This window comes from Amblyomma mixtum, chromosome 7, assembly GCF_055824585.1.
Source record: "Amblyomma mixtum isolate Tamu chromosome 7, ASM5582458v1, whole genome shotgun sequence".
In the NCBI taxonomy this organism is placed as follows: domain Eukaryota; kingdom Metazoa; phylum Arthropoda; class Arachnida; order Ixodida; family Ixodidae; genus Amblyomma; species Amblyomma mixtum.
This window is the reverse complement of record NC_143018.1, coordinates 19,326,868-19,353,286: the sequence shown is the minus strand read 5'-3', so window position 1 is coordinate 19,353,286 and position 26,419 is coordinate 19,326,868. Positions and strand designations below refer to the sequence as shown.

General features: G+C 49.8%; 1 protein-coding gene across 6 annotated transcripts in view; it reads right to left on the bottom strand.

Annotated features, from left to right (window-relative positions):
- LOC149335148 (nucleolar protein 4-like) overlaps positions 1 to 26,419 on the bottom strand; it is a 127,041-nt gene that overhangs the window by 85,922 nt on the left and 14,700 nt on the right. For 4 of the 6 annotated variants that reach the window (XM_089551812.1, XM_089551813.1, XM_089551810.1 and 1 more), the window contains exon 2: positions 22,897 to 23,623. In XM_089551812.1, the coding sequence (XP_089407938.1) occupies positions 22,897 to 23,619 (723 nt within the window). In that variant the 5' untranslated portion in view covers positions 23,620 to 23,623. Of the gene's footprint in view, positions 1 to 11,164; positions 11,308 to 22,896; positions 23,624 to 26,419 lie in introns of those variants that run through there. The other 2 variants (XM_089551814.1, XM_089551815.1) reach the window with 1 other exon arrangement.

Below are 26,419 nucleotides of genomic sequence, written 5' to 3'. Positions count from 1 at the left end.
GAATGCCAACCGCTCCTTCGACAGGGGAGTCGCGAGAATGGCGGAGAAGAGGAGGGCGGAGTGCGAACGGGAGTCTCTCTACTTGGAAGGCGCAGAGAGCAAGGCGAACCACAGCCTTGACCAAGGCGGCGGCGCGGGGAGTTATCCAAACTCTGCAACTCAAGCGTAACGGTACCCTTCCTTCGGGAAGCGGCAGACGTACGCGCTGGCGCCCAACGGGCGGCTGTTATTAGCAGCGGCGATATATAGCGCGCGCTCATTCGTCGCCTTCGACCACTCACTTTGTCGCACCGGAAAGTTGGACTCAGTTCTCAGCGCAGCAAATTAGCGCGAGCCAGGCCAGGGAGGAATTCATGAGTATTAAGGCGAAAGCCTTTAATGGCTCATACCGTCGTCCGTCCGTTACCAAAGCGTATCACACGCGTTTAACTCGGGAACTAAAAAAGATGAATAACACCAGTGGTTGCTTCAGATAGAGGAGGCAAAAATGAACCTAGAAGCCAACATTGATGACTGTAGGGTGATTAGTTATTGTAGGTAAAAATGTAGAAATTGCGTCGAAATAGCACGGACGTCGATATAGCCACGGGGACGGTGTGACGTCACATTCACCGGAAGTCGTCACGGTATAGTGAAAATTGACACAGAATGACCGGAAAAACGTCTGATTTGTGTCAAATTAGATGGAAAAATGTGTAATTAAGCGTAATTATCACTTAAGATCCCCGAAAGATGTATGATTTGGGTATCGATATAGCTACGGGAACGGTGTGACGTCACATCCACCGGAAGTCCTCACGGCATAGTAGCCTCGGCTTTCGCCTCTCAACACTTTAGTTGACAAAGTGTCCTCGCAATTTTTTGAGGTCGTCATGACCGTGCCGACGATCCGGCCTCTGAAGGTGTTCGAAGCTGTTGCGAACTTTTTCAACGAGGAAATCCAGAACCCGCCACACATTTTGTACCAATCGAGCATAAAAAGGCACCAGCGCTAGTCGTTCAGCGCCCTCACTCCCCCCTCGATCTACTATCTTCACAACAGCGCCTGCACTAACGCCACATCGCGGCATCGCGGATGAGCTCCTCATAACAGCTTTTCGTTGTACAAAACGAGCTCCTTTTAAGACAGGAAAAGTGAAGGCGCTCTAAGCCATATTACTTAATAAAGCAAGATTCTAGCACCTCTCATTTACTACTGCTCTTTACTTGCTTGACAAGCGAGAAGTTTCAGAAAGAATTCAGTGAAGAGATCTTGCAGCAGACGCCAAAATAGAAAACGTTTTTTTTTCTGCGATGTTAAGTGGTTTCCATTTGCGGCATCAAACGTTCCTTTTCCGAACGGGCCCCAGGTAAGCTCCTGAAAAGTCTCTCTAGAACAAAATCCGTCAGCGGACGTTACGCAAGGAGGTGTAGGAGTTCACATGCCCTTTATCGAGCGGCCCATCGAACGGCTCGGTACACTTGATTCCGAGAGCGCCGCGCCACCGTTTCAGCCGCGAGCCTTAAAATGCAGTCCAAAGAAGAAGCGACATTTGCGCCGCGCCCTCCGCGTGTCGATCCCAGATGAATATTCTCGGAATCCGTATCAACAAAGACGATGGCAACGGCGGCGAGAACCACGCGATTCAGCGCTCAGAACGGATTCCACTGGGGCCCCGCCTATGCAGGAGGTGCGAACTCCACTTCTGAATTCGCCTTGCGTGGCCAACCTTAGCGACAAGGAACTCGTTCTTGGTAAGGCGAGATTTGCGGCGATTTAGTCCGGATTTTCAGACGCCACTGCTGGATACAAAAAAAAAAAATGCCTAGACGATTATACTCTCTCGTCAATGCATTTGACAGTCGCACCTGTTTGAGCTTTCCGATTTCTGCTCTTGCGACTCAGTGAATGGACTTTACCAACACGTAGTCCGCCGCAGTGGCTCAGTGGTTATAGTGCTCGGCTGCTGACCCGAAATACGCGGGTTCGATCCCTGCCGCGGCGGTCGTATTTCGATGGAGGCGAAATTCTAGAGGCCTGTGTACTGTGCGAAGTCAGTGCACTCGAAACGGCCCCAGGTGGTCGAAATTATCCGGAGCCCTTCACTACGGCGCCCCTGATAGCCTGAGTCGCTTTGGGACGTTAAATCCCCATAAACCAAACCATCTACAAACTCGTGTGCGAAGCCTGCGCTCGGACGGCTCCTCGCTGCTGCCGCAGGTGACTACTACTACTGTCCTATCGCAACCAGTACACATATGCGCCAGAAAACCTGTGTGATACAGCCCCGCCGATCTTGATCCTCTCCTTGTTGCGTTCAGGGAGCGCGCGAAACACGATTATGTTACGACACGCGACGAAACGGTCACATGACCCCCGATGGTCACGTGAAGTGTTATGTTAATGTCCTACGAACACGTTTCCGCTACAACTGCTCCACTAACAGACTTGCTGAAAAAAAATTAGGAGAACCATAAAATTTTGAAGGGCACACTTGCTTGATTGCTTGTGTGTTTGTTTATGGGGGTTTAACATCCCGAAGCGACTCAGGCTACGAGGGACGCCGTAGTGAAGGGCTCCGTAAATTTCGACCACCTAAGGTTCTTCAACGTGCCCTCACATGGCACAGTACACGGGCCTCTATAGAATTCTGCCTCCATCGAAGTTTGACCGCCGCGGCCGGTATCGAACCCGCGTCTTTCGGGTCAGCAGCCGAGCACCATAGCCACGGCGCAGGGAACACTTAAGCTCTGCCTTAAGGACATGACGCGATAGCGTTATTGGATTAATGCCCATAGATGAAGAGTTGGTCTTCCTCAGCTTTACATTTACACGATACCTGGGAGTCTTCATACCACTCCCGGAGCAGTTGCCCAGCAGTTAAGCGATGCGCCACTGCCCTGCGATGGCAGGTGCTGCCATCTAAGGGGCATGCGAAACCCAAGTTTCTCAGCACCGAGCAGGCTCTCACGACCAATGAATAATTTAACTGCCACCTGGTACGGTGGTCTCCTTGCTCACAATCCGGTGGGCAGGTTGTGATGACGCCAAAAGTCACGTGACCTAGGTGGCCTACCTAGGCTGCTTCTGCGGGGATTATTCGCTCACAGCGCCGAAGACGACGCCGACGACGACGCCGGATTTTCAGCAGAAGAGGTGCCCTTAGGCTATCGCGTTAAAATGCTGATTTGGGCTACCCCAGCTTCTCTGGAACACTAACGAGAAACTGCGTGAGCAGCGCTCGCGGTCCACCGGGCGGTGGTCTGACGAATCAATGCGAACTGAGGCTATCAGATCGTTCAGTGTGATAGATAACAAGATCGCGTTAGTTCTGAAGAAAGGTGAGAGTCTCTTACTGCTCCGCACCTACGCTTATGCTGTGCACAGGTGGACCTGCACCTGCGCACTCCAAACGTCATGAAGTAAGCTAACGTCCCTTGTATTGAAGCTAAAGTGCCAAAAAGGAAGTTCCGAAGGAAGGATAGCTTTCCACAAGGACGGATGCTGTGCTAGGAAATGCTCATTGCTTGAAATCTTGCCTGAGTAAATAGTTTTTGTAGAACACGTTCGTAAACATTATAGTACAAATCAAATATCGGCAGCCACGTGCCAAAACGAACACGTTGTTTGATAGACTTATAGAAAAGAAAAACATTAGTTCATCTATTCATATTTTTAAAAATCTTAGCGAATTACCTTTTTCCTGCCATGAGGTAAGATGCTTTTCTTTTTCTACGTGTGTCAAACAAGTTGTTCGTTTTAGCCTGCCTTCTTTCTCACTGCTACTATGTTAGCGAGCCTCTGCCATCCAGGGTGAGTTACACAATAAAAAGCACAGCAGCGGTTAGCGCCGGTTGGGGGTCTCCGCCTCGAAGCCGGACACAATATATACAATGTCCCCACAGCCGGTACATAAGCCCGCCTCGAGTAGGCCGCAAAGAACGCACCCCTTTCCGGATGCTCCCGCTAAAGGGCTGCCTAGCGACGATCACGAGTCCGGGCGCCCGGCGAGGGATGTCTGGCAAAACGCTCTTAGATGGGGAGGTGGGGACGTCGGATGCGATCGCGTATCGCAGGCGATGATAATTCATTCCGCAACGGGGTTCTGGGCGAGAGAGCAGACGCCCGGCCACACCACCGCATCATTCTCTGTCCCGCGCAGGAGTCGTCTCCATCCCCATTTCACGCTCGGGACGGCCACCGGCTGGGCCGCATTGGCGCCGGAAGATGGGGAGAAGAGCGACCGGGCGGGGACCAACCGGGGGAGGAAGAGGGACGGGCCGGGGGAACGGAGGAAGCACCCGCGGGACAACGCCCTCCTGCTCCGCGCCTGCGCCGCCGAAGCCGGGATGGCGACACGCGCGCCCTCTGCGGGCAACACGGAGAGGCGAACCATCAGCGCACTTCGTGGTAGCTATATCAAGCACGGTTTCTGGGGCTTCATACTAGTAGCAGTAGGAAAGTAGTAATGGTCAAATATTTAGGAGAATCCGCCAAGGTGGAGTAGATTTGTCATTAAGGGAGTGATTACTCATTGACTCATTCTCGTTAAGTAATTAGTAATTGGAATGAGTAATTAGAATGAGTAATTACCCATTCTACTCCACCTTGGGGGATTCCACTAAATATTTGACCAACACTGTTCCCACTTCGAGTTATCGATCAATTCGCTCTCGCCCTACCATAAGCTTGCCGTCCCGGTTAGCTCAGTTGGTAGAGCGACTGCTCCGGTGAAGCGGTGGTCCCGGGTTTGAACCCCGTACCAGGACGAATTTTTCTTCAACTGCGAAGTTTCTGTGAAAGCTGTATAGCTTTCCTTTATAGCCGTATGGCTGCGCTTGGGTGGACGTCAGTGAGTAATTACTCCCTTATTGAAAGTAGTAATCAAGATCAGCAGCATCTTGATTACGCCCGTTGCGAGAAAAAGGCCAGTCTCCAGTGACCTCCAACACTTTTCCTGAATAAATTTTAGTATCGATCCTTTGTCTCCGTTCTTCGTCTTGCGATAGTTGCGTAAGGTGATCATAGCAATGCTCGTAGCGTAGGACCTAACACCAATGCTCAGGTATTCTTTCTTTTAGTGTGACGGCCTACGACTCGAGCAATGTAGTGGCACTACCCTGCGGTAGCTCTGTGCAGCGATATAACGTGCCTCACGTCAACATGCGAGCGCTCGCTGACTGGGCAATAAACGCTGACCGCATTCCGACTCGTTATAACAGTTGTTGGCATCTTGAATTCTGGTCTTTTACGTCCTTTCTACAGACGACAATATGCACCACAAAATTGCACCGTAAGAAAAACATTGCGAAAAATATACGTCGAGCTGCTACCTATCCCTCTACTACAGATAGTCGCCGTGCCTATATGTATGTATTCCCAGACCTTGTGTAGAGTACCCGCTAGTAAAGCCTAGTGTGTGCGTTCTGCTCTGCCGGCCACGGCCTACAAGTTTTTGTAACCTCCCATGTGAAGCGGTGCCTAAGAGCTGCATGCTGGTACATGCTGAGAACAGCTTCACCGTCGCAGGTCACATCGCGTTCATGTTTGTTTGAAATGCTTCCCTCTCCGTCCGCGCCTTCGAAATGTTTCAAGTTTTAAAGATGCATACACACCAACTATCTATCCCTGTCGTCATTTTGTTGATGAAACGTCATTGGTTCGTCAGCAAAGTTAACTTGCCGTAGAGGCTGACTTACGTGTGACCATGGTTTCTGAGAGTGAAGGACCTCGGGTAGCATTATTTCTTAGATTGTTCGACTGTGGCTCAGTGGTTATGGCGCTCGGCTGCTGACCTGAAAGAGGCGGGTTCGATACCGGCCACGGCGGTCGCATTTCGATGGATGCGAAATGCTAGAGGCGTGTGCAATGTCAGTGCCCGTTAAAGAACCCCAGATGGTCGATATTTCGGGAGCCCTTCACTACGGCGTTCCACATAGCCTCTGTCGATTTGGGACGTTAAACCCCCATAAACCCTGTTAAACTTCCTTATCTGTAAATTCTTATTATGTTAAGTCATAGAAAATACAAAATAACAAGTATGTCAACTATATGGAAGTGGCATAGATAATAATGTTTGTAGCATCTGCGAGGCAAGTTTGAGTGCAGAATAACTTACAGGAGGGCGGGCTCAAATTTAATATCGCAGTCATAGGAGCAAAGCTACAGGAGCCAAGGCTCCAATGGTTAGGTCACGCGACAGTTTTCGCCGTCATGGACCGCTCATTGGCCTCGCGTAAAAAAGGAAAACTCCCACCTCAACACACACATCCGAGCACAATTGTTCATGCGCCATCTCCAATGCGGTGATGAGGTCGACGATTAGGCAAAGGTCTCCAGACCGAAGGGACTGATTTTGAGCCTTGTGGTGGGGGATCTGTGACACCCCCAAGATCGACACGTGCGGAGGGCGAAAAGTGTCGTCCCCAACAACAGACGCACACGTGAGGACATTGGTAGCATTATGGGCGGCGTAAGTTCCCGGCTCTACTACTCAGAAGCACACACGGGAGCCTGGGGATCTTTGGCCAGCTTTGAAATTAAAATGTACACCCCCCGTCAAAACTATATAGCCCAAGGTGTTTGCTTGTGAGACCTGCATCATGCCTAGTTATGCATCCTCGGCGACCGTAATCTTTCGAAAGAGGAATGGCTTTGCGTCCTCAATCTTTCCAAGGTTTGGACTGCTCGATGCGCTAGAGAACCACGCTAAACAGCTTACAAGCAAACCCATTGGACTGTATACTTTTGACGGGGGCTGTAAATCGTTCAGGCGCAGTCAGTTTCGAAAGTTCCAATGAGCCGAACGCTGCGAAATGCGTAGCAAATGGACTCCTTGGGAACCTTTAGTACGGGCCGTCTTTGTCTCGCATTGCAACTGCGTCCTCCCTCCAGAGCTCACCGCCATGAACCAGATCACTACGATACAACTAGGGATTTAACAGATGCCAATACACCTAAAGAAAGACAAGTTGCTTGCAAACCACAGAGGTTGCCGTACTTTCTTTAGAGTACCTTTTTGTTTACACTCTCTTCCTACCCATAAAACACGTGCTGTTGTCCGCACACCTGTCTAGAACGTTCGAACGGCGCGCTCTGTTGTACAATAATCACAGTCGCTCCCACCTGGCGGGCCCGATATTGCTTCTAATGACCTGAGAAGCTAAACACAATACATGGGAATGTGCATGCCCGACGTGGTCTTGTTTCGAGCCCTCGACCACTCGTAAACGACACAGGTGTACTCCCCTGTGCACCGCTTGAGTGCTTTAAACAGATGTGTGAACTACCGTACGAATTCGACCCTAGGTACAGTCTTGGTCAAAAGTACACACCCAGTCCTGAGCCCTGCAGCGCGGTTCCTCTTGCGCACTCAAGGACCCGAATCTCACGAACGCGGGAACGGGAACTTGCGTCCTCAACCCTCCCAAGCTTAAGACTGTAAAATGGGCTTAAAGGGAAACTGCATATGTTTTAGAAATAAAAACGAACTTAAGAGGGCCGAATATGTGAAACTTGCAGGTAAAGCATATCAAGTCTTTTTGGACTAGCACTTGAAATAGTGAAGTAATCGCCGATTACAATCCAGACGACCTTCAAGCTTCTCCGCAGCGCAAAACGCCAATTAGGGGGCGCATGATGACGTCAGCGTAAGTATCGCTACATTTCCAACGCACAAACGCCTGCTTTGAAGGAAAAAACCAACGCCACCGAAGCCAAACCTTGCCGAGAGTTGTTTGGAAGCATCTAACGAGTCAGGGCAGGGTGTGGCTGACGACAGCGGCAATTTGAAATCATACCTTCCGTGACGTCACGCCAAATTTCTCTGCACTCCTCCGGTGCATTGAGGAGAAGCGCAAAATTCAATAGTCGATTACGTCACTGTTTAAATTCCAGAGAAAAAACACTTGGCATGCTTTATCTACAGCCTATATAGATTTGAACCCTTGAATCCTTGAAAACCCCTTGGACTGTGTACTTTTTGGCAAAGCTGTACATCTTTTCTACCGCTACGGGCCTGCGGAAAGGCACGAAACGTCTGCCAAGTCAAACACGAGGCTGCGCATGGCGCTACCGACAAGGTGTCGCAGTATCCATTGCCGTCATTTTCCCTCCGACGACGCCAGTTGGCGGCGTCCAGTAGTAGCGGGGAAAGAAATGGCGCAGCGAGGTGCATAATGGCAGAGTCCGGCGCCACGTCGAGTACAGTGCTCCCAGTGCAAGCCGCTACGGCTCTGTTCCTTCTTCCTGCACCTCTCCCTTTCCCTTGCGATGGGAAAGGGGGCGACCGCGGGAGGCGGGAAGCGCGCGCCTCCCACCGCGTTCCCCGTGATCCCCTCGGTCGAGAAAGGATCCGGGAAGCAAGTTGGGGAAGGAGGGATGGCGATGGCCCGAGGGAGCGCCGGGAACGCGGACGCAGGATGTGGTGGTGGCGGAGGGAATGAGGGGGTGATGGGGGGGGGGGGACACAGGAGATACGCAGGGCGCACCAGCCACGCACCGACCGAACCTTGCGGGAAGGGGGTGAGGGCGAAGAAACGCCGAAAGGCGAAGGGAGAGGAGAAAAAAATGTGACGGCCTGAACGGCCCTGACACCCCGGGCACCGGGAACGGGAAGAGGACGTCCCCTCCAGATTTCTTTTTCCTTGACTCGGGGCAGAGCAGGCGCGTCCCTAATGGGGAAAAAGGATATAAATTGGAAGGGACTGGTGGGCACGTTGGAAACCCGAGGAAGCAGGGGACGGGTGGGGAAAGGCGGGCGCGGTGGAGTATACCGCGTGCCTACTTCCAGTGCCGGAGTTTCCCTTTGATGCTGCCGAGACTTGTGACAGGAGTAGCGACAAAAAATACTGAAAACAAAACGCACTGGGATTGGACAGCAGGAAGAGACCCCTTCCTAGCAAACGCTCTCTCCGTGACAGCTTCGAACGTCCCAAGAAAGCGGTCGAACAGACGGGATAGCTCTTCAGTACAAAGGTGCAACATGGAATCTTCGCATCTGCCTGTCTGCAGACGAAAAACGGGGTGGAGTATCCACAACGCTTTATTTGCGGAATGCCGACAGCCTATGAGCTGGACGTGTGAGCCGGAGGGGGCCAGTCGCTGCCACCTTGAGCGCATGCTGCTTTGTTATCCGACTGAGGGGGTATCGTATAGCTTCCACCGGGAGTAGGAGGGGTGCCTCCAAACTGCCTTTTCGTATGGCCCCTGCCACACACGAAGCGACTTTCCCGCAGAGCTTGCAACATACTGCGGACCTTCGCGCAATACTGCTTCCTGCGGAAGCACATACAGAAGCACTACTGGACATCAGCAACTAGTGTCATCTGTCGGCAGCCAGTAGCGAACACCACGTAACTCAAAGGAAATATTTTAAACTTGCAGTTCTGAAAAAAAAAAGAAAAAACTAGACAGTCTTGAGAAATTCTGACCGAACATGCTGGTTACCAAGGCCGACTGTTCCTTCTCGCTGCAAATTCTGGCCAATAAAATGCTTCCTATACTCACTCCAACTATTTCTGACGGCCACATAGAAAATCAATTCAATGTGCCGAACATTCGAAATCCCCGCTATGATTTTGAGTGTTCAGCGCCACGCGGGACATGGTGGCGGCTGTGCAAACTAGGTGCATTTGTCCGCCTTTCCTGGCCTTGCATAGCACGGCAAGCAGTAAAAATATGCTCTGCTCTTACGGAAAAACAGTTTACGGAAGAGAGCTGTTTACGGTAAAGAGCTATTTACGAAAATGTTTGCGGAAAAGAGCTGCTTCCCAGGCTAGCGATTTACGCATCCTGGGCCTCGCTAAAAAAGTGAAAAGTTGCACGTAGTACTGCTTCAAGCCATTCTTTTCCGTTTGTAAATGCGGAAATTTCTTGGCAATCCATAGACAGTATATCATCAACACATTAGCAAACACGGGATTGTATTTAAAATTTTCGCTAGTGTGTGCGCTTGTACACCAGGCTGCACGTTTCATGCAGCTCAAGCTGAGAACTATAGACAGAGTCACTCGTGACGACAGCTAAGCTAGAAATTATAGTGGCGACAACAGAGTTCAGCATCTCCCTGGGTACCGGCCATTTCATTAGACTCCAGAACAGGCACGCATAGATTTCAGCAATATCAATCAAAAGTTCCAACAGGGCTTCCCCACAGCGGTTTTCAGGCGTTCTCAGTAACTTGACAAGAAATGCCTCCGAGATACGGGGCTAAGGTACGCTTGAAGGCGGAAACAAAAAACCCTGCATCCTAAGTATAATATGTTTTGTTTGTGCAGCCAGTCAAAAATAAACATTCGATTAGACCTGTGTTCTTGCCGTTTTGGACATAACGATTTATGTAAAGGATCAGGTTTTTATTGCTTCACTGATGCTAACATCCTGGATGATGAGGCACCGAAAGCGAATACAATAAGTGATTGCATCTCTGCAAAGCCAAAGCTTCCATCAAAGAAGCTTAGCTGATTAAAACAAAATCGTCATGTTTTGGAAAACAAGTTCTACTACTGTCCACTACAGCAATCTGCAGTTGAGCTTACTCATTCCACGGAGTTAAATGTCATGAATCCTTGAAAAGTCCTGGCTTTTCTTGGTTACAGTATCTGCACAAGAAAAGTAGCTGGAGCATACGCGCGTGGAAAAAACTTAGCTTCAAGCCGGTTACACCTTATTAGAAAACAAAAACAGAACCTGATGCCAAACGACAAAGCAACACGCATTTGCGCGAACAGTACACATAGGCCCAACCAATGTCTCGCTCGTAGCGCAGCGCACGAAGGTGCGAGTACCGCTCCCGGACGAGACGGCAGCCAGCGCGTCCCCCTCCTCATCCGAGCTGTTTCCAAGCAACGGCAACACACTCCTGCACAACCTCCTCTCCATCTCGGGGCTCTCCCCCATACCTTGGCCGCACCTCCCCCCTTACTAGGCGTGGGACGAGGATCGCTCAGGGACCTCCCGCAATCCGTCTCCTTTTTTCTTCCCCTCGGCGTCCAGTGCGCCCCGTATTGCTTCCCTAATTCCCGCGCACGCGCCCTGCGCCGTTCCGGGCTCTGCCCTCGCCCCGCCGCCGCTCGAAATAACTACAGTTTAAGGTGCGCGCACACAGACAGCCCCAGCGTAGCGGCGCGCCAGACCGACCACTGGATGGGGTGCCCCGCGCGCTCTCCTGCTCGTGTGACTCACGTGCCCGCGGTCCACGTTTGGGGAGATGCGGGAGGGACGCCAAGGAACGTGGATGCTGGGGGAAGGAAGGTGGGGAAGGGGGCTCCCCGCTCGGTAACGCTGGATGAGTAGGTAGGGGAATCCCAGCCGTGGCATCCCGTCATCTGGAAAAGGGGGAAGAGATGAGGGGAGCGCACGGGAATCCGTACGTCTCCGCCCCTCCCCAAATGCTATAGCTGCGCGGTCCGGGCCCCATTGCTTTGTGCGTGGCGCACCTCGGGGTGCAGCGCCACGCTCTCTCGTTCACTGCCCGTCCCGTCCCTGCTGACGGCACGATAAGGAGCAAAGAGGAAAGAAAAGGACCGGGCCCGCGGAGAGCAAGTCCAAACCTCCCTACCCTCCCCTCATCGCAACTGCCACCACCATCACTGGACGCGCGCCTCGTTGCAGCGTCGGGGCATGCGGCACGCAGCTTCTCCACACGAAACCACCACCACACACCATCCCCACATGCTTTTCCCCATTTGCTCTCTTCCCCCAACTCGCACATTCCCCACGCTCTGCCCTTCGCTCCTTCGAGCGGCGTGCAACGTTTCCTCTCCTGCACGCTAGCCGCCGACGTAGGGATAAAAGTGCCGAAAAAGCGGTCTTGAGGGGAATGAGAGAGTGAGGCACACAGTAGTGCAAGAACAAGGCGAGGCGCGTACGAGTGAAAGAGGAAAGGAGGGAAAGCGCAGCGCTGCGCGGTTCATTTTCCTCCGTCGTCCTATCTCTTCACCATCCTCCCTGCCCGCGGCTCTCGTGGAGGTTGGCTTCGCCCCCGTATTTTACTGCACGCAGGAGAAGCCTCCCCCCCCCCCCCCCCTCTACCGTGCTCTCCACCGCGTAGGGGAACGAACGCTGGGGTGGACGGGAAAGGCAGGCAGGGGACAGGTTCGGCTGCTACCGCCCGGGTCCTAATAACAGCGGCCCGACCGATACCGGCTGCTCTCGCTCAAGTCGCACTGCGTACGTGGAAAAACCAAACACACAAAAAGCAGAGCAGTGGGGACGGACGGCGCTTAGGCCGTCCGGTGACGACCGGAGCGGGCTGTACGTGTGTTTGCGTGAGAGGGGTTGGCGGTGAGGTGGGAGGAAGAAGGAGGGGGGTCGCTCGCCCGCACGGTGACGTAACCTGGGACGGCCTGCAGCAGCAACGGAAGCACGACGCGTGTGCTCTGAGCGGCACAGATCAATGAACGACGCTGATGCGGGCGCGCGCGCTCTTTTCTCTCAGTGCAGGGAGTGGGAAATAAAAACGTGCGTCCCGTAATGACCAGATTCGTGTTGCTGAAGATGAGCGATGCGAGCAGGATATTTCGTGGTAGTACAGCATAGCCGATGCGTCCTGCTTTGTAGTGCGAACATGTTTGTAAACAGTGTTACCTTCGGCGCGTTTTACGGAGGTTTGAACCCGGTCGCAGGTTAGTTAAGCCGCGATTGGAGGTGGACTTCGCTCACGCGGAAAGTGTGCTCTGTGGTGCTTGTAATCCAGATATGCTTTTTTTTTTAACTGGAAACGCATCATTGTCGAGCAACCAAAAAGAAAGACGCTAGAAACCGAAACGAAGTTGTGCGCGTAAAGGCCGTGACTTGAGAGCTTGCCGAGGAAAATAGTCGTCTCAAGAAAAGTTCCACAACGTGGACTGTGGCTGCGAAAGGAAGAATATAAACTTAAATTTCTTGTACTCGCCTCCGGTAAGCTATAGCAATGCTAGACTGTAAACGCTAGCGTTGTGGTACTGTAGAATTTCTCTCACGCTTTCGACAGGGAACAGAAGTAGGCAAGTAATTTCAGAGAGACGTGATATTTGATATATGAATAAAAAGAATGATAGATGGCAAAATAATGCAAGGGTATCTTCAAACGTCCATTCCTAAAAATAGCCGAGCTCGGCCGCTTGAATATCACCCTATTTTAACGACGATAACCAAGCTACAGATTCGGCGAAACCCGCGCCTCCTAGTTGGATCGAAAACCAGTGAAACTCCAACGATTGTTGTTGTCGGGTATGTTTTCGGAAGAATCTCGAGGATCATGACTTCTCATGCAAGTTTCCCGAAAAAGGACACAGGCCGCCTTGCTGTGTTGCACGCCAAGAAGGCACTGGCATATCGACGATATCGTGAGCGCCATTAAGCTGTCACAGGAAACGCAAACACAACACGTTACATTGAAAACAGTAAATTTTCGACGTCTCAGATGTGTTCACGACTGCGAACATCGCCACGCCAAAACCTAAAAGGTCGATAATGACTTCAAACAACCAGCAGTTACCAATACGTCCGCATTTCATTGGCATCTCGTTACGACCGAGACCCCTCCTTAGGCTAAGAAAAGCTTCGTAGTGGAGGGCACTAGATAAAGGAAACTTTGTAGAGCTAAGCTCACACGCCTAGCGCATTAATTAATGAAAGCCGTTACAGGTTTCGTTCCTTCATTTAGCCCTGTATTTGGGCGTGGAATTTAGATGCTGAGCCGTAAGAGAAAGCCTATAGCAGTGCTCTGGGAATCAGCGAAACTGGATCAGGCCACCTGTACCCTCTCCTATTTGCCCTCCCTCTCATCTCCCCTAAACTTGGAGAAGGGGATCTCCCTTTTCACTTAACCAGCTCTGAAGAGTGGGAAGTAGCGGTGGCAACTGAGTTGAATTAAATTAAATTACCTAAATAAAATAAATTCCACAAAGCTAAACTAAATTAATTCACTAAGTAAAAGTCTTACCGCTGACGCTGTAGATTCCACGATAGAATGCACGGCTATATGGCTAAACCAAAGCTATAACAGCTTTCGCCGTAAAAACGCGTCCTTTATCTTTACGCACAGGTCTTGCGTCGTTATGATTTTTCTTAATTTTTCGTTCACTTGTTGTATTCTGCGCAGTTAAAACGAACCCTTAGTTAAAAACCGGCGTTCGGAACTGTTACCTTTCACGTCTCCTCTTTTGTTAGGCGCCGCAGGTTTGTATTTAGCGTTTCGCCAGTTTGACCAAACCAAACACCTGACAAAACATATATACTACCCCCGTTACCTTTATAGCTCTCGGAGTTCTTTTCATTTCGCCTCTGTCGACATACAACCGCTGTGTCCGGGCAGCTGTATTCAGTAGATCAAAATCTAAGCAGAGGAGTCACCTAGAGATCTTAAAGGGCAACTCCAAGTAGTTTATTACCTCCACGCATCTTGTTCAAACTTACACTTGAGGTTCACGGGAGCATTCTGATTCTCTGTGCTAAACTTTGCAACACGGCTGCCTTCTATTTAAGCGCAAATTAATTTTATATTTCTTCGTTTATGGCCTCGATTGGGAGATTTTTACGGGCAACTTTGTGTGCATGACGTCACGAGATGCCACTGTAAGTGGCTCAAGTTTCTTGAAGGAAAAAAAAATTGAGCTTGTTTTTCGGTCATTTAAGACTTAAAATGATCGCAGCTGCCACTTACAGTCGCCGATAAGTCATTCAACGCGCGCATGACAGGTTTTGTGACAGTAGTATTTGTTTTCAATACTGCCACTCTCATCTGAGGCCATAGGAGGCGAACGAACAAAATCTAAGGCATGATAAATTCAAACTGTGCACTCAAGAACTACGTGTCAGAAGGTCATGCAAAAGCGAACATAAAAGAACAATCAAGTTATAAATAGTAATAAAAACGCCAATAAAATCATCGTATATCAAGGAGTCAGGTGTAGCATCTCAATGAAAACGTCAATGAAATGGCAGCAAACGGGAACATGATAAGAAATAAACTCCCTTCACGATCAATTAACAGTGCACTCAAAAGTTTAGAGGCGTTTGAAAATGTGAACAAGGCGGTGTTTTTGATTAGTTGGCATAAATTCTCTTCGAGACGTGAACGAAGTTAAATGAGTCTGCAGTAATGATTGAAGGATCAGGGCGATCTCGAGGGGGAAAGCAAGAATACATGAACGTGTCATTCTGTCATGAGTATTTTGTTATAGCACGTGCGTGTTTATGCATCGATGATCGTGGCTGCGAGAAAGATGCATTTTGATAGGCCTATCTTGTAGTAGTTGTCAATGGACTGAAATAAAAACATGACCCACTCTTGTTGCGCTCTAGATGACAGTGTCGGAAAACAAGAAATAGCCGCAAGGTTAATTTGTGAACAAGTGCGCTTTTATCTGCTATGAATAAGCCATTATGTTACGCGCTGTATTTTTTCCAGTTTCAATGTTTCGATACATTAGTCACTTATTGAAGGAAGCAAACTGGGTTAGCGCACTATAAAACTGGCAGAACAAAAGTAGTATACGCTAGAAGCTCATTCGACGTGGGTGCAAGGCGTAGACATCTGAGAAGAAAAAAAACATTGCGGAATACTACCGAGGTTACCTTAGCAACGTGCGCGTTCCGTCTGAGATCAGAAGTTAGTGTGATGCCTATAGGTACTTGTGCTGCTGAACGGTCGTCAGCACTGCACCATTAATTAGGTAAGAAAAGTCAGCGGTGACGTGTCCGTGACGTCATAGGTTGCTCTTTGGTGACTTTGCACTTTGGTCAAAACTCAGCTTTGGTTCTCTGTCTTTTTGCTGTTTTGTAGTTTCAGAAACTGCTCATCAGAACTAAAACTAAGAGGATCAAGAGCAACAACGAGATAGTAAACACAAAGATGTTCAAAAATGCTCCTAAGCTGCCCTTAACGCCCTCTGAAATACTGACACACACCGTGCCAACTCCCTTCCTCCTCTTGTAAACCCGACGACCATCATGTGGAACTGCGGCCACTTCTTTCGCGTCATGGAATCGCTTCGGAAACACACACAAAAGATGCGAAAACGATGGAACGTGACACTACGCGGAGGTATAGCCCCAGAAGACCGCAGCCGACGCCCGATACTTAGCCTCGCAAAACACACAACGGAGGCCAGGGGAAAAGAAGAGGCGAAACGGGAGACGCGAGGGGACCCACGTTGGAGGGATGAAAAGGAGAGAGGGATGGTACGCGGTGGAAAGAAAGAAGCGGAGGAGAAAGAGAGAGAGAGAGGAAGAAGTGTTACCCTCGCAGCTTCATCCTCCGCTCGTTCGGTGAATCGTCGACCGCCGACGTGCTCAGAGGCACGCGCCGTCCCGATACCGTCGCGTTTAGGGAAGAGCGGGATACTCTTCCCCATTCCTCGGCTCGTCGCCTACGCCAGCGCCACTGAGAACACGTGGGGGGAGGACGGGGCACGGAGAGGGAAGCGCCGGAAGACCGGGACGAGCTGGTGGCGGCGGCGGCGGCACCGCGACCATATTATCGCGTCGTCCCTCCGCTCTGCCCCCGTCTCCCCTTTCTACGGGCTCCCATTTTGCTCTCCCACCACGAGGAAAGTCTATAGCGACTCGCCCCTACGCCGCGGCGAGCCGAATGAAAGATAAGGGGTCCGGGAAAAAGGGGATCGACTCGGGACTGAAGTTCCGCGAAGATCCCCATCGTGAGTTTGTATATTGCAAAGAGTGGCTGCGTCGGGTGCTACGACTGTCGCGCCGCTAAACGAGCAAACACGTCCCAGTCAACACAGAGCCGATGTGTTCGTCTGCCCCTTCGCTTTGTCCCATCCTGCACTTCTTCCCGCCCCATCCTTCGTGCTTCTCCGTGAAGGATACGCGTTGGAGACGCGTGTAAGGTGCGGAGCGTGCGCTGTTAGACGATATTCGCTGACCGCGCTGTGTCGTTCAACCATACAGCCATGTGCAATATGGGAGGGAATATCTATTTTTCACAAAAAGTTGAAATATTGCGAGTGGCTCTTCGGTATTATACGCCAAGAGGAAAACTAGTTAGAAAGCAAAGGAACTCTGCTTGTCACATCTTATCATGGAGTAATCAATAACTGAATGAGCATACTTTGTTCTTCATGATAATGCGCTAGACTCTACCTACATCGCGAATCATCCTTCAACGTTCTGCACCACTCTCCTGCTCAGCTCCCCAACGAGTGGGAGACCGGCTCGGTCACTTGTCCCTGATACACGTGTTAAAGCTTAGTGTGACGTCCATTTGACTGCGTGTGCATGACTTGTGCATTACGCTTCGGACATCACTTGTAGCTGTCCGTATTAAGACATCATCACGCCCTATCTTCAATCTCCTCCTTCCTCTTTTCCCGCTTCCCTCCCTCAGTATGGGGCTGCAGGTCCGAGGGCAGCAGGTCCACTATGCTGCCCACCAGAAGTATCACCCAACCAATATTACGCTAAATAATCACAAAATGATTTCACGGTGCTGAAGAAAAGTACTCTAGGGCAACCTCTGAACAGAACAGGCAATAATGAACAGTACTGAAGCAGCCAGCCAAGGTGCCACCTAGCAGCCTCGTGCGTCGGTTTAACCCGCTGCTTGGGAAGACATCCCGAGACTCTGCTGCAGCGCTAGGATGCTCATCCCAATCAGGGTCTCTCATCAAGAAGTTAGACAGATACCGTAGCGCTTCCAGAAGCCATAACATAGGGTGCGCGAAACTATCAGCAACGTTAGCGCGTCGTGCAGAACGCGAACGAGGCGAAACGCAAACAAACGAAGAGACTGTTTCTCGCGCCTGTCTTTTTGCCGGCATTGCCCCTATTGCTATAAAGGATGCAGCAAGCAACAGCGGAGCTCTAGCGACATGCTGCACAAACGAACGACCTGCGTCCAGTTGCACTGTCGTTCTTAACAGTTTCTATTTGGTTGCCGCTATTTACTAATTTACTGTTTTCATTCAGCAAGAAATGTACTTCAGCGTAGTATACGACGCTGCTCGTACCAGGTAATCTTTCGAAGCGGTAAAGTTCCGCGCAAAAAGGCACACAAGTCCGGGCACAGGACGAGCGGAACACTGACAACTCTTGCATGCGTTTTTGGGAGCAAGTTTAGCGTCTCTGAAGAACTGCAGCGACAAGACCGACAACATGTTTTACTCAAGCGACAGGTAACTGTTTGTCTCCTGGATGACAGCGTGGACATAATGAGAAAAAAAGAAAGTAGTCCAATAAGGCAGGACCCTCACGCATTGACTGCACTCACTACCTTTCCCTTCCCTCCCTCCCTCTTTCTCTCACCCACTGCACTCAATCACTCTATCCCTCACTCACTGACGCAGTATCTTCCACCGCCACTGCAAACCCATTATCGAAGTTCTACAGCCAACACGCGTCACAGTGAACACCGGCAACGCAATCGCTGCCGCCTGGCGCTCTCGGCCGCTCATCATTTCCCCAGTCATCGCAATGGGCGCCAGAGCGGGGGAACCATTAGCCCGGTGTTTTGGTTCACCGCCCGCTCCACGGTGTCAGAAGGCCCGCGGACCGTTTTCAGGCCGACGACGACGACAGAAGAGAGCGCTGCTCGCGCGGCTATTACCGAACCGCGAACGCTCGATTTTATGCTCCGTCTGCTCCCACTTTTGCCGGGAATTACGCGCCAGACGTATGACCCAAACAAAGAGCCAGAACGGTGGACGCGCATTGGGAATTGGAACTCACAAAGAAAGCAAAGCCAGGAAAAAACAAAGTGCTGGCGTTAGATGGATAATGCAAAAAAACAGCGCGAACAAACGGGGACTAGACGAAGAATACACAGGAACAAGCGCTAGGAACAAGTCTAGTCCCCGTTTGTTCGCGCTGTTTTTTTGCATTATGTATCACCAACTCGTCAGCGCTTGTTCCTGTGTATTCTTCGTCTAGTCCCCGTTTGTTCGCGCTGTTTTTTTTTGCATTATGTATCACCAACTCGCCCGCTTATCTATCCTGTTAGATGAATGCTGGAGCGATAGAAAAAAAAAAACTGAGAAAAGGGAACAGCTTTCCTGAAGAGAAAGAGGGAACAAAAACCGGTTGGAGCGAGCGCGAGAAAGGAAAGACATGAAAGCACGCATCCATTATGTCCTCTGGCGATCATAATTAGTCCGTGCTTACCTTAGTCAGACGTGGAGGAATGTGAGAGCGAGCAGAAATAAATAAAAACAAATGAAAAACACAAGCAGTAGGAAGCACTAACAACAGCCTAAACTAATAAACTCAGGCCGAAATAGTTATGCCGAAGCACGTGACAGAAATGACGCGTACTTATTCCAGCGGACTGTTTTTCCAGCGTTCAGTACCGCTTAAAAGGGGCGTGCTGACTGCGACGAGCAGACGAAGACGTGGTATATAAACCGCCGCATCACTCAAAAGTAAGCACACGTTAGAAATAAGCGCTGCGTTTCGCTTCTTTTCTTGCTCCTAACAGACACTAATTAAGCCTCCAATCTCGTCTACACACACCGACAAAAAGCCGACCCGCGGAAGGCATCAATGTTTAATGGTCGACACACAGAGACGCTGTTCGGGGCAACGGCTGACTCCGGAATTATGTTTCATTCAACGTCTGGCGAAGGCAATCCAAAGGAGCGCGAATCGATCCTTTTTTTTTTCTGCCTGACATGTTTAATACAGACGCCCACGGCGCGACAGTCGTTTATGTTATTTTGGTATCCGAAGGGCAGGCGCTATTCACGCTAACGCGTCGCGCTCCAGCCAATAAAAGATCACGGTTCGGCGTAAAGTAGCACAGATCGAGCAGTAGTAATCTTGTGCGGATTTTGGTTCCCACGCGTGTTAATTCGTAAGCGTGTATATCCTCTAGGTGGCGTTGAGACTCAGGAAGAATGCTTCGAAGCTGACAAAGGAGGTACAAGAGCAGTTTGCAGGCAAACTCAGCGAGTTGCGTGGCTAATGAATAAATTTATTGCATAGAAATACATCGCGGTCCCATCCCATGATAGTAGAAGCAGTAGTAGTAGTAGTGGTAGTAGTAGTAGCTAGTAGTAGTAGTAGTCGTAGTAGCAATAGTAGTAGTAGTAGCAATAGTAGTAGTTAGTAGTAGTATTAGTAGTAGTAGTAGTAGTAGCAGTGGTAGTAGTAGTAGTAGTCGAAGCAGTAGTGGTAGTAGTATTAGAGAAGCAGTAGAAGAGTATTAGTAGTAGTTGTAGCAGTGGTAGTAGTAGTAGTAGAAGCAGTAGTGTCAATAGTATTTGAGGAGCAGTAGAGGAGTAGTAGTAGTAGTAGTAGCAGTGGTAGTAGCAGTAGTGGTAGTAGTATTAGAGGAGCAGTAGAGGAGTAGTAGTAGTATAGTAACAGTAGTAGCAGTGATAGTAGTAGCAGCAGTAGTAGTAGAAGCAGAGAAGCAGCATCAGTAGTAGTAGTAGTAGTAGTAGAAGCAGAGAAGCAGTAGTAGTAGTAACAGCAGTAGTAGTAGTAGTAGTAATAGTGGCAGTAGTAGTAGCAGTAGTAGTAGTAGTAGTAACAGCAGTAGTAGTAGTGGTAGCAGTGGTAGTAGTAGTAGTAGTAGTAGTAGTAGAAGCAGTAGTAGTAGTAACAGCAGTAGTAGTAGTAGTAGTAATAGTGGCAGTAGTAGTAGCAGTAGTAGTAGTAGTAACAGCAGTAGTAGTAGTAGTAGTAGTAGTAGTAGTAATAGTAGTAGTAGTAGTAGTAGTAGTAGTAAAGGAGCTTTATTCGACCAAGAATCACATACCGAGCATGTCTATCGCCTAGGCGACTAGTCGACACTCTTATGCCCTTTCGCAGGCATGGCAGGTAGTTCTAGAAAGGGAAGTAGGGGATAGGAGCCGGACTGTTGAGCAGCCGTGGAGTAGAAAAGACAATGGTCTGTCAGCAACGGAAGAGGAGCAGCTGGGACAGGAGAGGTCGAATTGATAGAAATACTAGCAACACGTTCCTTCATTCTTGCACGTATTTCAAGCAACTGGACTGCACGACTCAGCCGCCACGTTTTTTTTTCCCACACCCACGTCCCGTAAACTTTCGCTCTCGCAATGCATTTACGGTTGCGATAACAGCACGTTGTCGCACGATGTATGAAGAGGCAGGCAACGCAGGCGTCGGTTCCCGCCAATGACAAGTCATTGCGTCAATGCGTTCCCGCCATGTCCACAAAATTCATCACCCAGCGCCACCACACACTGCCGTAAGTTACTGGTGCCAATTCGCACGCGCATGTTGATACCGAGTTATGTCCCAAGAAACTGCACGCAGAGGTATACTGATAGGATACTGAAGCCGCCTCCATCTAATTTTTCTTCTTAGTAAAAATACATTAAGCGCCTCTGTCTGGCTGCGCTGATGCTTGTCTAGCGCCAAAAGACGCGTTCATAGCTCAGAAAATTGGGATTTGACAGTTTTACTTTACTCGATTTCGACTGATGAAGCCGAGACGGAAAATGACTCAGTGATCAACGTTTGCAAGACAACGGCGGTGTAGCGTAGACTCAGTGATTCGCGTTCAGAACTGCCTTGACTCACCGCTGCTTGCTTGCGAAAACGAACAATGGTGGCGACAGCTTTACAGCATTCGTTTTATTTTAGCTTTTCTCGCCTACTTAGCTACATCGTCAGTGACAGTTGCATCAGTGTCATTATAACGTTGTAATGCATCGATACAAGCCGACTTCGGTTCGTCGCCAGTGTCCTTTAACGAGCCCAGAACGGGGCTTCAACAGTCGTATGATGAAAGGCTCACAGGGAGTAATTATTCCAGGAAAACAGGGCTGAAAAACTATCGCTTCTTGGCGGACACTTACGCATAGAGACGTAATAAAAAAAAAATACGTTGTGATACGATCCAACTATGTTTGGAGCATTGGTTTTATATTTCGCTTTTATTTTTTCGATCTTACAATGATCACCTTTCCATTGCGCCTTAAATTTGATTTCACCGTCACTTTTTCCTTTTCACACATACACACATACACATACACACATACACACAGCGGCATTTTCTTCGAATGAGGGCCATACTGCTAACGCAGTAATATGCGGAAGACCTACTTCTCTTTTGCGCTGTTGCACTACACGTAAGCGCGACTACCGGCGAGGCCGTTTACTCCCAGTCAACAATCCGTTCTTCCCATCCGCAGGAGAGGCTATTTGAACTTAGTGTTACCGCATCTATAAGACCTTTATTTCGCTGCCATTCAAGACTTCTCTCTCTCCAGCTTCACAAAGTGACTCTTGGTATAAGGAGGCAAAAACGCGAAGCAAAGCATGGATCAAGCTCGCTCAATCCGGTCCCGGCAGTGGCTCACCATTCATAGCGGGGGCGAAAAAATTTACATCGATGCCAAATATGCTCCACGTCGGCAATGCTACGTCCCGTTGTGCCTGAACGGTCTTTCGAAAGCGCCTAGGAGACTTGCATTATAGGCATGGTGTGTGCTCCAACGGCAGCGGACGTACAGAATGGCAGCTGGGTGGCAACATAGTAGAGACGGAATAGACTAAGATGAATGCTGTTTCTAAAGCGGTTATTTCGGCGCCACGGGCAGGTAGGGCCTTGGTATATTTGTTTTTATTTTTACTTAACACAAATCTTCTCTAGTGTTAAGCCTTCGATGTTCGCTTAGGCAAGCTATAACGTTGCCTTGTAAGCACCGGAAACTTCTTTGAAGTATTCCCCGGCCCCACCATGCTGATTGATAAGGTAAAGCTCTCAGACACATGCTTTAAACACTTTGTCTCTCTCCATGACGAGGAGCTTTCTGTGCTGCCACGCGTGTTCCGCCTGACAGTGCACCTCATGCATCAACGCCGCCTCTCGAAACCAAGTTCTGCAGGCATCTAAAGAAAAAGAATTCGGTACAGGTGGCAAGTACTTGACAGTGAAGCCGGGAGGTCAACTCCACCGCCTGCGCGCACCAGACGAAGAAGCAACGAAACTCCGAGACACTCACCTTCACCTTACTGCAAGGCACAAACAGGAGCTGCTCCGGCGGCGTCTTGGCGGCGGCCGCGGCCAGCGCCGTCTTGTGGACGCTCTGCTGGGGATGACCCGGCGGCAGGCCCATCTTGAAACCCTTGGCCTTGACCCAGAAGCGGAACTTGGAGTTCTCGGCGCTAGTCTGCTCTTCGCCCTTGAGAATCTTGAGGATCCGCTGGTACTTCTTCCGGGTGACCGTCTTAGTCTTGGCACTGTCGCCGTACGTTCGCAGCGCCCACGCCTGGAAGCCCTCGTACATCTGTTCCGGGTTGGCGGGTGCGGCCGCGGTCGACCCGCCTCCGGCCGCCGTCGGCGTCAGGGACGTCGACGGCGACGACGCTGGCGTCGCTGGTGGCGGCGACGCAGCGTCGTCGTCCATCTCTTCGTCCTCGTCTTCGTCCGAGGAGTCGCCGTTCTGCTGTACCACTTGTTGGGGATGTTGCCGGTACCGCGGCGTCGAGGACGCCGGTACCGTGACCTGCTGGTCCCGCTGTTCGTGCTTCATGGAGACCGGCGATGGGCTCGGCGCCGAAGTCGCCGCCGTAGCCTTGACGGTCGTCGTCGTTGAGGTCGTCTTCTCAGCGGTCGCCGCCGAAGAGGCGCCGCTGGTCGTGCTGTTACCAGCGCTGCCAGCCTTGCCGGTGCTGTTTCGTGCCTGCCTTGCGGCGTGCCTCGTGTTGTGAAGTCGCTTCTCCATCGCTCTGCGAGGGACAAGGCAACAAAAACGACGGCCTAAGCATCGTAGAAAGGAGTGGTAGCCAACGCTGTCATGTAAATAAATTGCCGTAATTAATAGATTCCAGGGCGCACTTGTTCGTAGCGTGGTTTCGATTTTGTACCCGATCGTTGTGCGCATTGCGTTTCCCGATTCAATTTTCAAGACAAAATAACGCGCGATAGGATCGGGTAAATCCTGCAACTGGATGCCCGCAAGGCATTTGATTATGTATAGGCAAGAATGAACATCTGGGCACCGTCAATTGAAGCGCTGCTGTTAACATAGGACAACAAAATGCAGCATGCACTGTATTTGAGCGATAGGTGGTGGTAGTGGTTTATTTTAAAAGAAAAAAGAAAAAAAGGTGAAGCAAAAGAGAGTTGCCGGCCGCGGCGATTGCTATCTAATATATCTTAAGCCCCCGAGCTGCAGCCTGCGGAGGTGAAAGGGAGAGGATAGCGAGAAGTATAGAGAGGAGCGATAGCAAGAAAGGACACGGGAGAGCTTTGCACACTATTTACAAAATACAAAAAGTAATCAAGTTACTTTTCGTATTTTTTACGTGGAAAGAAGGGGATTTGCTTTACACCGTTCGCTGCCAATCTGGTATTTTATTCTTCGCCATTCAATGCCTCTATTTCAATCACCCGTCTAACGCCTGATTTTGCCCTTCATGCTCACAATGCCAATTGGTTTACTTATTTATTTCCTTTAGAAAAAGAATATATATTTCGAAATCAGTGCTCCCGTTAGACGTATACTTCACCCTTCGGCAAAAAGCTTGAATGCAGAACAGATGCACAAGTGATCAATTGTACCTGCGCCTCCTTAGTTTTCGTTAACGTAAGAGGATGTACAATCGTCAGCAGGGTTATCTAGAGCGCTAAAAAGGTGCTGCAAATTTGAAGCAGGCTCTAAGTGTCGAGGATAATACTCACGCTCGATCGCAGTCGGCCTGACATAGTAACCGCTCAGGCACAAGCACCTAGCGAGGCAGCCGCGTTAAGATTTCACTTCTTTTGCTCCGTAAGCATAGCGCTCGAGTGCTCCAAGCAAACGTGCTGACGTCTGTACTTGAGCTCGCGAGTGAAGTGTAAGACCCCAAAAATCTGGGCAAACGTGAAAGAATTGACTAAACCAGTCGTGACTTTGGGAAAGTAACTCGACTCATGTTGTGTTTGTTTGTTGTTTGGCACCCGAAAGAAAAAGTGATCCCTTCTCGTACAACTTTTGAACCGGCTGCCAAGGAAGCGTAAATTAATGAACCGCCTGAGCTCTTCCTCAGATTTTTTGTCTTCGCGCGCTGTTCAACAAAATCCGCCTGAAGAAATCCTTCATTTACTAGCTGGAAATATGGATAAGCAAGAATGGCTAGGGAACCTCTGAGTTATAAAAAAAAAAAGAAACTAAATAAAAGGCGGGAGCCCGACGTCCGGGTGCTTATTTGAAAATCCAGCTGCCCTTGGTGTCAATTCATTTGTTTGGCTCAAGGCTCCTTCCCACATTGCGAACGCGTCTTCGCTGAATGTTTTGCATGTTACCGGTCATTCATGCAGGCGGTCCCAAAAGAATATAAAGTTCTGCGTTTCACGAGCGCGACCCGTGTAGACAAAAGGCCATTCGACGACGCAAAGCAAGTGGGACACTAGAAATATCCGTGAGAGCCAATTTTAATTACAAATAATAACTCCAAACTACACTGCTCTTTAACGGAATGTAGCATGAATAGGAATACGGATGCCACATGGCGTCGGTCTTTTGGCGAGCCAAGCAACTATGGTGAAGACTTTCAGTGCTGCAGAGAGTAGAGACGATCGTTAAAGTGCATTCTAAACACTAATTAGCCTATATGCGAGTAAAAAGATGATAAGTTGTCCTCAAGCGCGCTCCCTTTTAAGGACAGGGTATTCTCCCCAAGCCCTCGCACAGATTTCCACCCCCAGAAATTCGGAATACTTACGGCTGGCAGCGGAAATAAATTCCTACTTCAAAACATGCGAAGGTCACGCAGTTACAAAGACATTTAACAGATGTTTCGATCTCTTCTAACTTACTAGCTTCAGGGTGTCCGGTGCCGCGGTTTAAAATCCTCCTCCGACAGCTAACTGCATTAATTTACTATGCTTCGCGGTGGGAATATGCCTCAGTTGTCAAGAGCAAGCACACCCTACCATATAGTGGCTGAAATCTGTCCTGGGAAATGGGCAGCATACCATGTCTTTAAAGGAAGTTCGCTAGAAAACAGATTGCTCCCTTTTTTACTTTTAGAATCACGTTAAGTTTAGAATGACAATAACATCACCAACCCGACTGCGACCATTGCAGGACAAAGGCGTCACCCAATATCTCCTATTAACACTTTGCTGCGCCGGCCACGGCATTCTTGCCCAGCTAACTTTCTGCCGCCTACTGATACGCTTGCCTTCTCTTGGAATCCACTCCGTTACCCTTAAGGACCAGCGGTTATCTTGCCTTATTCGCATTACATGCCCTGCCCAAGCCCACTTCTTCCTCTTGATTTCGACTAGGATGTCACTAACCCGCGTTTCCCTGATCAACTCCGCCCTCTTTCTGTCTCAACTTTAAACTTATCACTTTCCTTTCCATAGTTCGCTGCGTTGTCCTCAATTTAAGCTATACCCTTTTCGTTAGTCTCCCAGTCACTGCCGCATAGGTGAGTACCGGTAAGATACAGCTGTTGCATGCTTTTCTCTTGAGGGATATCGCTAAAGTGCCATTCATTATCTGAGAGAATCTGCCAAATGCGCTACACCCTATT